Source organism: Mastomys coucha, unplaced genomic scaffold, assembly GCF_008632895.1.
Source record: "Mastomys coucha isolate ucsf_1 unplaced genomic scaffold, UCSF_Mcou_1 pScaffold22, whole genome shotgun sequence".
Taxonomy (NCBI): Eukaryota; Metazoa; Chordata; class Mammalia; order Rodentia; family Muridae; genus Mastomys; species Mastomys coucha.
In genome coordinates, this window is record NW_022196905.1 from 162,500,180 (window position 1) to 162,512,728 (window position 12,549).

Consider the following 12,549-nt stretch of genomic DNA (forward strand, 5'->3'; position numbering starts at 1 on the left):
TCTTACACATGAAACTGCCTGGGCCTGGTGTCTGCAGACGCTTTCTGCCGCGACTCAAAACCCATCAAGCAGTACCTGTTTTCTTCACATTAGCGCACAGAATTACTCTTACTCTCTCTCTGTGCACTGACACTGAGCCTCCTAAGTGTAAAGTCTTTTCAGATTCATGTGAGAAACAAGCTAGTGGATTACAGGAATAAAGCTGTCAGTATCTCTGAAGACTGTTGCAGGGGTCTTTTTGTTGGTCCCAACTTGGGATGGGAAGAGTGGCCACTGGATTCAGCAACCTAATACAATGATTATAATTGGATCCAAAGGTGTCATGTACTTGTGGCTGCAAGGATCCTGATAATATGAAGGAGGTGGCAGGGTGGTTGTGATGGTTTGATATGACAAGCCCTGACTACAGAAACTAATTCAGGTAGAAGTGGCTCCATGCCCCTGCTTTCTCTTGCCAATGAGGTGAATTCCTATTCAGACAAGATGGTGTTCAATAGGATATTTCTAGAAAAAAATCAAATAAAATGCTATTTGCTTAATTCCTGGCCATATTTCTACTTTATCAGACAGGGATTTAGACTGACCTGCCCTTTACTATAGGTGCCCTAAAATAACCCACATTTTCTTCACTCAATATGATTTATAGATGGCTCATTTTATTATGAAGAAGCTACACCTCAGGATGTTTTCATTTATTATAGCAATGGTCACACCTTCTTCTTCCTTGGAACTCTGATATACAAAAGGCGTTTTTGGCAACACTTGCCTCTTCCTTCATAACACGTGCTGACCTCATCTTGAAAATATGAGCATTGGATGGTGTGACAGGTGTTATTCTTTTCCAAACATTTTATTGAATCATCACCAGAAACTGCAAGAAAATGAGAAACAAATCTCAGACCATTCACTATAGCTGTAGTGATTTTTAACATGTTTGTGGAAGGTAGGAGAGTTCTACACGAAGTACATAGAAAACATTTAGTGTTTTAAGAGAAATTTCCACAAGTGATGTTTAAGACCACTAATAAAATCGTATTTGCTCTCAATTCAATTACCAGGGAGCCCCATTTCTCCATAGCCATTTAGATTATGGTCATTATATTGAAAAGAGCAAATGGAGAAAGCGTTCTTGTCCATTCATTTTGAGACAAGTCTCATTCTATAGGCTTTACCGGCTTAGCATTCATTGTTTACATCAGGCTGGCTTTCCTTCACAGAAAGACTCCTTCCTCATCCTCTTAGGTTCAGAGAGGAAAGCAAGGACCACCATCCCTGGCTGTAGAACATTCTCACCACCGCAAACTCTTCAGTGGGACAGTGGGGCTAGGGTGGTGGGAGGAAATGGAGTGGCACTTGGCTTTCCCACCTCAGACCTTTCCCAGAGAAGCACCACAGCCTAAGCCCCTCACTTGCTCACACTGAATCCATCTTCCTGAGCTCTGTCTCATAGCCTTTCTCTACATTTTGGGGGCTATGACTTCTGTTGTATATGACTGTTGAAAAAGCAATGCTCTAAATCTAATGTTGGCCTCTGCAATGAGCATCCCCAGTCAGATCCTCCCGAGGTGACCACCTGCAGATTTTGTTTCCTTTGGTGGAAATGTAGATGCTGGCATGACCTTAAGAGGATGATTCATGTATTCTGTTTCCTGGTCAAATACTTGCAGCTGATTGTCTGGTACTAGGGAGAGCAATAGAAATCAAGTTTTAAAAGTATATTGATGCATTTGTTTTTCCTAATGGCATCATTAATCTATGTATTGGTATATATGTTTCTCCTTTTTGTTTTCAATCAGTTTATTTGTTTTTATTAATTTATTTATATTTTAATATTTTATGGGTTATTTTATTTATTTACATTTCAAATGGAGATAGCTCCATTCCCAGTTTCCTCTCCCCAAACCCCCTACCTACCCCATCCCCCTGCTTCTATGAGTGTGCTCCCCTACCCTCCCACCCACTTTTTCCTCCCTTCCCTGGCATTCTCCTATACTGGGGCATTGAGCCTTCCCAGGACCAAGGGCCTCTCCTCCCATTGATGCTCAAAAAGGCCATCCTTTACTACATATGCAGCTATGGGTCACTCCATGTGAATTCTTTGGTTATTGGTTTAGTCCCTGGAAGTTCTGGGGAGTCTGGTTGGTTGATATTGTGGTTCTTCCTATAGGGTTGCAAACCCCTTCAGCTCCTTCAGTTATTCCCCTAACTCCTCCATTGGGTTCCCTATGCTCAGTCCAATGGTTGGCTGCAAGTATCCACATCTGTATGAGTAAGACTCTGGCAGAGCCTCTCAAGAGACCTCCATATCAAGCTCCTGTTATTTGTTTTTTTAAATTGTTACATTGATAAAATCTAGACAGGAAATGGGCCTCTTTTATGTTTGTGCAAGACTATCTTGATTGTGTTAATTGATGTGGACTAACCCATTTTATCTGCAGATGGGACCATTCCCCAGGCATGCATCATGAAATATATAAAATAGAGAAATTGAAGACAGATGTACTCATTCATCTCTAATTTTGGACTGTGGCTTATTGTGGTTTCCTTTCCAGTTTCTATGACAAAACATTCTGACAAAAACAACTTATGAGAGAAAGGACTTAGTTCATAGTTACAAGCTGCAGTTCATCATCACAAGGACATCAAGGCAGCAGGAACTTGAAGCAGTTAGTAGTTACAGTCACAATCAAAACCAGAGAGAGAGAGAGAGAGAGAGAGAGAGAGAGAGAGAGAGAGAGAGAGAGAGAGAGAGAGAGAGAGAGAACAAACTTGCATGCTGGTGCTTAGCTCACCTTCTACAGTGTTTTACAATCCAGGCCCTAAACCAGGAAATGATGACATTCTTAACAGGTATGCCTTCTTATCTTAGTTAATGGAATAAAGACAGTCACCTAGGGATAATCTAGACAATCTGTCATTGATCTTCTCTTACGTGCCACTCTAGATTGTGTCAAGTAGACAACAATATCCATTAGGTGGATACAGTATGACCAGCTACTTCAGCTCCCACTGCTCGGCCTTCCCTGCTACAGTGTATCATATACTGAGTTGGGAGATAAAATAAAGACTTTCTACATTTGTTATTTTTTCAGAATATTATATCACATCAGAAAAAGAAAGCAAGGCAAATGCTAAGCAGAAGAGGTTTAATACAATAGGATTGTTTCAGAGGGAAGGAAAGCCCGAGAACCCAGTTCATTCCATGACTCGCTGATCTAACAGATGACAAATGTGCCCATTGTCTTCATGGAGCAGAAAGCCTGGGCCAGGATGGATTCTCCCAGCCCTGTTTTACTTCTCATTCTATCTAAGCACACTCCTGGCTGAGCACTGCATTCTGCTGCTCCTTAAGAATCAATTTTAGCATTTCCTTTACTGACTTGTGTTACACATAAGAAAGATATAGCTGTGGGCATTGTGTGGAGTGATTCAGTTGCGTTTTGTGTTCCAAACCTCCTTATGCATTGATGCTGGTTATCTCCTCAGCCTGTCTCAGATTTATCAGGGAACGGGCTGGACTGATCTCAGCCATTTCTCACATTCTAATTCTGATCATTTTACCTTGGTGAACAGCTAATCTTTTTTTCTTTCTGTCTTTTGTTCTCCAAGAATCATTCTCTTTTCCTTTATTTGCAGAAAAAAAATGAGTACCATGGAGACTGAATGCTTTTCAATTATCCCACATTTTGCTGAGTTTAAAGGCTAGTTTTCTGAAAAAAAAAATCGCTGGGAAATATGTTGGTTTCTTGGAAAGTTTGTGATGGGTCACTGGACATCAGATGTCTTTCTATAGACTTTAGTCCAACAATTTTTAGCACAAGGAAAATTATCTCCTTTACTGTTCTTAAACTTGGGGTAAATATGACATTCAGATGCTCTCAAAGTGCCATGTCGCTCCTTGATTCCATTTTCCCTCCATTCCCAACCAGGAGATTCAATTGTGTGTGTATAGAAGATGGGCCATTGGTATTAGCCAACTAGAAATGAAGAAATTCTTGTTAAGAGGTCACAATGGACAACATTTGTGCCTTCCCTTGTTCTTGTAACAGGTGCCCTGGCGTGATCAATGTTGGAGTGCTATTGTCTTACACAATTGGAATACAGTCTTCAGATGGACTCTGAATGCAACTGTGGGAGATTCTTGGTGAATATTTCAGAGGTCAGTGATGGGAGCCAGGATGATCCAAGGCTTTTTCAGAGACCTTGATGAAAGGGAATGCTACTTTTATGTTCTTGACCAAAGTAAAGTCTGTACTGGGGGTGGGTGGGGCCAGGGGGGTGTTTGGCCAGAGCTTCAAAGACTCAAGGCTTTGATCAGTCCCAAGGCTACTGTGTGCTCAGTCTGTGACACACTTGAGATATTCTGTATTCGCTTTGTATCATAGTGGTTGATTAGTTTCCTGATAGCTTTTCCCCATTGTATGGTAGTTTTCTGCAATTCTGTCCCATTTTTCTCCCTGCAAAACATATATAAAAGCTGTGCTTCTTAATAAACTCACTTGACATGAACCATCAGCTCATGCAAGTCCTTCTGACCTGAGTTTTTCGTTAGTCTTTGTTCCTCTCCAGTTCTCCACTGTCAGAAACCTGTAACTGAAGAACAGCCTGGCCAGGACAAAAAGGTAGATGTGAGTCCTTTAGGTTATAGGGAAATTCCTTGTTGTAATTAATTATTCCTTGTTGTATTAGGATGAGGTATAAGGAGTAGACATTGCAGGTGGAAATTGGAGCCACAGAATCCTATGTCCTGGAATCCTCATCTTTGCCTCATTTTAAAGTCAACAAATGAACTCAGTCTTAACGATATGCATGTTTAGCTTTTAGGGAAAGGAACAAATAGATTGTAGATCTAAAAATGCCTCTGCAAGAGTGTGTTACACAGTTAACTACATGGGAAAGCAAAAATTTGTTAAAGGAAATACCAAGTGGATCATCTTTTCCATTCTTGCTCAACCTTATTGGCCTGCATACATATCATATTCTGAAAAGTCATTTTCTATTTTGACCCTGTACTATTTGAAAACCTTTAGGGTTGTCTAGCCTTACATATGTGTGGTCTGTTGATCCTAGCCCAAGGCATTCTTGAATTTGTTCTTGGGATTCATGATCCTTTCTGTAATCTCCCTTCAGCACTCAATCTCAAGGGTTCCTTCAGACCCACATCATGACTCATGGCTTGAATTGAGCTTTTGACTACTGAACACTGGTCATGTGATTAGGGTAAGCTATATCCCTAAGAAATAGGTATTGTTACCCCTTTTTATTCACAATGACACTATGAGGAATAAGTAAAAATAAGAGCCCTTATACTTCATTCTAAGCGTGTGTTTCCTATACAAGGCCTTTCAAGATATTCAGCATCTGTCAACAAGTTACTTAATCTAACACATCAAGTTCATAGTCTCCATTAGCCAAGTTTATTGTGGCCATGTGTTAAATGGGCCTGTGATAGGCTATTACAGAGTGGGTGTGTGTCTCCTGATAGACATCTGTCCTCTTGGTGAGCTGTGCCTTCCTGGGGGTAAAGAAAAATGGTTTATACAAAGTGTATTTTCTAGATGACAAAAAGGGAGTTGAAGACCTTGGGAAATCTTTATTACTAGCTCTTCATTCTAGTCAGGCTCATTCTCTGATATCTGACACAGTCTGAAGCCCCTGATGTCAATTTACTGCAGGGTATTGACCCTGGGAATGCTCTTCTGCTGATCACTCCTTAGGCTCCAAACTCATTTTTCACGTGCTCTCTAACCCAGTGTACCCATTTCTGGGCAGGGGTTCAGCAGGTGTTAGTACTTACCTGGGTTGATCAGGAAGCTGGATAAAGAAAAGATCAGCAGCAGAAAGCAGGAGACCTTCATAGTTGCTGCACACTGAGCTGATTAAAGACAAGGCCAGAGCTAGAAAGCTTAGCTCAAAGATGAACCCAGAACACAGAGTGCATCTGTCCTAATAGAGAGGCAGGAATAACCTCTGAGATGAGGTATAAGGAGGAGTGGCAATCTAGAGTTATAGTCCAATGACTAACCTTCATAGTGTTATCCTGAGACGTCTTAAATCCAGTGATCATTCTGTTTGTTTTCCTGCGCCTAGATTTTGCTCTCATCCTGGATATACTAATTGCCTCTTATTTAAATAGGACACTTAAATGCTTCCTGGGAAGCACACAATTTCTTTCAAAGTATAGGTACTCCCAAGGTTTTTAAACTTATAATAATTACACATTGGTTAGTTTTACTTATAGCTCATATACTGGTTGTTTTATAGTGCAGGACAAATATAGGCAGCAGAGGAATATAATAATCAAAACACCAAATGCACAAAACAAAGAAAGAATATTAAAACCAGTAAGGGAAAAAGGTCAAGTAACATATAAAGACAGGCCTATCAGAATTACACCAGACTTCTCACCAGAGACTGTGAAAGACAGAAGATCCTGGGCATGTGTCATACAGACCCTAAGAGAATACAAATGCTAGCCTAGGATACTATACCCAACAAAACTCTCAATTACCATAGACAGAGAAAACAAGATATCCCATGACAAAACCAAATTTACACAATATCTTTCCACAAATCCAGCCCTACAAAGGATAATAGATGGAAAACATCAACATAAGGAGCAAAACTACACCCTAGAAGAAGCAAGAAAGTAATTTTCTTTCAACAAACCTAAAAGAAGATAGCCATACAAACATAATGCCACCTCTATTAACAAAAATAACAGGAAGAAACAGTCACTATTCCTTAACATCTCTTAACATCAATGGACTCAATTCTCCAATAAAAAGACATAAAACTAACAGACTGGATATGTAAACAGGACCCAACATTTTGCATACAGGAAAGGTACCTCAGTGTCAAAGACAGACACTACCTCAGAGTAAAAGGCTGGAAAAACAATTTCCAAGCCAATCATTCCATGAAACAAGCTAGAGTAGCCATTCTACTATTAGATAAAATCTACTTTCAACCAAAAGTTATCAGAAAGGACAAGGAAGGTCACTTCATACTGGTCAAAAGAAAAATCTACTAAGATGAGCTCTCAATTCTGAAAATCTATGCTCCAAAATGCAGGGGCCCACACATTCATTCATAAGGGAAATTTCACTGAAGCTTAAAGAACACATTTGCGCCTCACATAATAATAGTAGGAGACTTCAACATGCCACTCTCAGCAATTGACAGATCATGGAAACAGAATCTAAACAGAGACACATTAAAATAACAGAAGTTGTGAAACAAATGGATTAAAGAGATATCTCTAGAACATTTCATCCTAAAATAAAAGAAGATACCTTTTGCACAGCACCTCATGGTACCTTCTCTAAAACTGACCATATAGTTGGTTACAAAACAGGCCTCAACAGATACAATAAGATTGAAATAATTCCATGCATTCTATTAGGTCATCACCAACTAATGCTGGTCTTCAATAAAAACAAAAACAACAGAAAGCCCACATACATGGAAGCTGAACAATGCTCTACTGAATGATAACTTGGTTAAGGAAGAAATAAAGAAAGAAATTTAAGACTTTTTAGAATTTAATGAAAATGAAGGCACATGATACCAAAACTTATGCAACACAATGAAAGCATTGCTAAGAGGAAAACTCATAGCTCGGAGTGCCTCCAAAAAGAAACTGGAGAGAGCATACACAAGCACCTTAACAGCACACTTGAAAGCTCTAGAACAAAAAGAAGCAAATACACCCAAGAGGAATAGATAGCAGGAAACAATCAAACTCAGGGCTGAAATTAACCAAGTAGAAACACCAAGAAGTATACAAAGAATCCACAAAACCAGGATCTGGGTCTTTGCGAAAATCAACAAGATAGATAAACCCTTAGCCAGACTAACCAGAGGGCACAGAGACAGTAGCCAAATTAACAAAATCATAAATGAAAAGGGATACATAACAACAGAAATTGAGGAACTTAAAAAAAATCATCATATCCTACTACAAAAGCCTATACTCAACCAAGTTAGAAAATCTGGATGAAATGGACAATTTTATAAACAGGTACCGGTACCAAAATTAAATCAGGATCAGATAAACCATCTAAACAGTCCCATATGCTCCAAAGAAATAGAAGCAGTCATTGAAAGTCTCCCAACCTAAAAGCCCAGGACCAAATGGGTTTGGTGCAGCTTTGTATCACACCTTCAAAGAAGACCTAATACCAATACTCTTCAAACTATTCCACAAAATATAAACAGAAAAATACTACCCAATTTGTTCTATGAAGCCACAATTGTGCTTATACCTAAACCACACAAAGATCCCACAAAAAAATGAGAACTTCAGACCAATTTGCCTCATGAATATCGGTGCAAAAGTACTCAATAAAATTCTCACAAACCAAATCCAAGAACACATCAAAATGATCATCCATCATGATCAAGTAGGCTTCTTCCCAGGGATGCAGGGATGGTTCAATACACAGAGATTAATAATGTAATCCACTATATAAACAAACTCAGAGGAAAAAAAAACCCACATGATCATTTCATTAGGTACTGAGAAAGCATTTAACAAAATCCAACATCCCTTCATGATAAAAGTCTTGGGATGATCAGGAATCCAAGGCCCATACTTAACATAGTAAAAGTAACATTCAGCAAACTAGTAGGCAACATCAAACTAAGTCGAAACTTGAAGCAATCCCACTAAAATCAGGGACTAGACAACGCTGCCCACTCTCTCCCTACCTATTCAATATTGTACTTGAAGTCCTAGCCAGAGCAGTTAGACAAAAAAAGGAGGTCAAAGGGAAACAAATAAGAAAGGAAGAAGTGAAAATATCACTATTTGCAGGTGATGTGATAGTATACTTAAGTTACCCCAAAAATTCCACCAGAAAACTTCTAAATCTGATATACAACTTCAGCAAAGTGGCTGGATTAAAAATTAACTCAAAAAAAATCATTCACCTTCCTGTACTCAAAGGATAAACAGGCTGAGAAAGAAAAGAGGGAAAGGGCACCCTTCATAACAGTCACAAATAATGTAAAATACCTCGGTGTGACCCTAACCAAGCAAGTGAGAGATCTGTACGACAAGAACTTCAAGTCTCTTATGAAAGAAATCGAAGGTCTCAGAAAATGGAAAGATCTCCCATGCTCATGGATTGGCAGGATTAATATAATAAAAATGGCCAAAATTGGTCATAGTTTGGGCTTGTACCACAGTAAGAGCCAAGAGTTTAAGCTCTATTAGATACAAAACAAACAAACAAATAAACAAAAAGACTTTATACATTTATGTTCATTTAAAAAATACTAGTAGTCATGTATTATTTTAAAATATACAGTTAATATGTTTGGAGTTATTTAAAATTTATATTGAGAAAAATGTATGTATTTTCAGTATTGCTGTAGACAAGAATCTACATAAGGCTGTTAAATTGATTGTTGTTTTATATCAAACAACTTTTATAATACTTATGTTTATTGTTATAATATTTTATAAATTTTAAGGAATATGACAAAAAAGACATTGTAGGTATTAAAGGGGCATCTCTGGGAGGAGTGGGGGTACAAAAGGTAAACAAAAATGTGATTTAATTCTAATTACTTAAAATATGTTTTTCAATGTTAACAAATTCAGATAAATTGAAATCATGTATCTTTTCTCATCATAACTCAATAAAACTTAAATCAATAAAAAGAAGAATTATTTCTGGAAAAAAAATGGCCATCTTGCCAGAAGCAATCTACAGATTGAATGCAATCCCCATCAAAATTCCAAATCAATTCCTCATAGAATTAGAATAACCATTTGTAAATTTATTTGGAATAACACAAAACACAGGAAAGTGAAAATTATTCTCAACAATAAAAGAACTTCTGGGAGAATCACCATCCCTGACCTCAAGCTGTACTACAGAGCAATTGTGATAAAAACTGCATGGTATTGGTACAGTGACAGGCAGGTAGATTCATAGAATAGAATTGAAGACCCAGAAATGAACCCACATACCTATGATCACTTGATCTTTGATAAAGGAGCTAAAACCATCCAGTGGAAAAAAGACAGCATATTCAACAAATGGTGTTGCTTCAACTGGGTTCAGCATGTAGAAGAATGCAAATCAATCCATTTTATCTCTTTGTACAAAGCTCACGTCCAAGTGGATCAAGGTCCTCCACATAAAACCAGATACACTGAAACTAATAGAAGAGAAAGTGGGCAGGAGCCTAAAATACATGGACACAGGGGAAAATTTCCTGAACAGAACACCAATGGCTCTAAAATCAACAATAAACAAATCAACCTCTTAAAATTACAAAGCTTCTGTAAGGCAAAGGACACTGTCAATAGGACAAAACAGCAACCAACAGATTGGGAAAAGATCTTTACCAACCCTACATCTGATAGAGGGCTAATATCCAATATACACAAAGAACTCAAGAAGTTAGACTTCAGAATAGCAAATAACCCTATTAAAAATGGGGTACAGAGCTAAACAAAGAATTCTCAACTGAGCTATAGTGAACGGCTGAGAAGCACCTAAAGAAATGTTCAATATCCTGAGTCATCAGGGAAATGCAAATCAAAACAACCCTGAGATTCTACCTCAAACCAGTCAGCAGGTCTAAAATCAAAAACTCAGGTGACAGCAGATGCTGGCACAGATTTAGAGGAAGAGGAACCCTCCTCCACTGTTGGTAGATTTGCATAGTGGTACAACCACTGTGGAAATCACTCTGGTAGTTTCTCAGAAAATTGGACATAGTATTACCTAAGGAACCAGCTATACCACTCTTGGGCATATACCCAGAAGATGCTCCAACATATAGCAAGGACACACGCTTCACTATGTTCATAGCAACTTTATTTATAATAGCTGGAAGCTGGAAAGTACCCAGGTGTCCTTCAACAGAGGAATGGATACAGAAAATGTGGTACATTTACACAATAGAATACTACTCAGCTGTTAAAAACAATGAATTCATGAAATTCTTAGGCAAATGAATGAAACTAGAAAATATCATCCTGAGTCGAGGTAACCTAGTTATGAAACAACACACATTGTATATACTCACTGATAAGTGGATATTAGCCCAAAAGGTTGGAATACTCAAGACACAATTCACAGACCACATGAAGCTCAAGAAGGAAGACTAAAGTGTGGGTGCTTTAGAAGGGGGAACAAATTACTCAAGGGAGGAAATACGAAGACAAAGTTTGGAGCAGAGTCTAAAGGAAAGGCCATCCAGAGTCTGCCCCACCTGGGGATCCATCTCATATATAGAAACCAAAAACCAGACACTATTGTGGATGCCAAGAAGTGTTTGCTAACAGAAGCCTGATATAACTGTCTTCTGAGAGGTTCTGCCAGAGCATGACAAATATAGAGGCGGATGCTTTCAGCTAACCATTGGACTGAGGATGGGGTTCCTAATGGAGGAATTAGAGAAAGGACTGAAGGAAATGAAGGGGTTTATAACCCCATGGGAAGAACATCAATATCAACCAATCAGACCCCTGTTCCCATAGCTCCCAGGAACTAAACCACCAACCAGAGTACACATGAATACACAACCAGAGTGCTCATGGCTCCAGTCACATATGTAGGAGAGGATGGCCTTGTCAGTCATCAATAGGAGGAGAGGCCCTTGGTCCTCGGAAGGCTTGATGCCCCAGTGCTAGGGGAATGCCAGGGCAGTGATACCAGAGTTGGTATGTGGTTGGAGGAATACCCTCATAGGAGCAGGGGGAGGGAAGATGGGATAGGGAGGTTCCAGAGGGGAAACAAGGAAAGGGGAAAACATTTGAAATGTAGATAAATAAAATATCCAATAAAAACAACTAATTAAAAAAATACTGTAGATTCATCTCAAACTTTTAGTGGAAATTGATCATGAATATTTTCATGTATATCAAGAATTAGCCTCAAATGTAGCATTCTAATCCCTGGTCAGAATTAATTAAAAGGAGGCTGGAAACCAGCAGTCTGGTTCCTCTCTCCTTTTCTGTCAGCCCTTGCCAGTCTTGTTTCACTGACACATAGCTGTCTATGCTTTTCAACTTTTGGGGACAGCACTGGACAGTTAACACAGACATTTAAGTGAATAGCAAAATTATAATACCAAATACTGAAATATTTAATTTTTTAATTTTTGATTTTTTTAGGGTACTTTTTACAAGCTCAGGTGTCCAGCTGTTGATATCATCCAATGTCATCATTACAAATGACTAAGATTATAATGCTGTAGGCCTAAGCATAAATGTCCTCATTGACTATAGATTCAGGGACCTCCTCACTATGGATCCCAACATGGCCACAGTGGGGTTTTCACTCCTTTCTGTCTTGTAGTTTAAAATATTTTACTCCTTTCTGTCTTGTAGTGTAAAATACTTCACCTTTCTCTTAACTTTAGGTTGCATGAGAAACTAGGTGGTTTTTCTTAAGACTCTCTCCTACTCTCTCTTGGACTGATTGTCTTAGGAATCATTTCCTGCTCTCTAAGACTCTCCCACTCTCTCTTGGACTGATTGTCTTAGGACTTTTTCCCACTCTTTCTTGGACTGATTGTCTTAGT

The 12,549-nt window shown here is 38.7% G+C and overlaps 1 protein-coding gene across 1 annotated transcript; it reads right to left on the reverse strand.

Moving 5' to 3' along the window:
- Positions 1-677: 677 nt before the first annotated feature.
- Positions 678-5,967, reverse strand: LOC116071198 (beta-defensin 39-like). Its single transcript, XM_031342632.1, has 2 exons — positions 5,798-5,967; positions 678-871 (listed from the first exon to the last, which is right to left on the reverse strand). Exons 1-2 carry the CDS (start codon positions 5,856-5,858, stop codon positions 708-710), a joined length of 225 nt encoding a protein of 74 aa, XP_031198492.1. The 5' UTR covers positions 5,859-5,967; the 3' UTR covers positions 678-707.
- Positions 5,968-12,549: the final 6,582 nt, after the last annotated feature.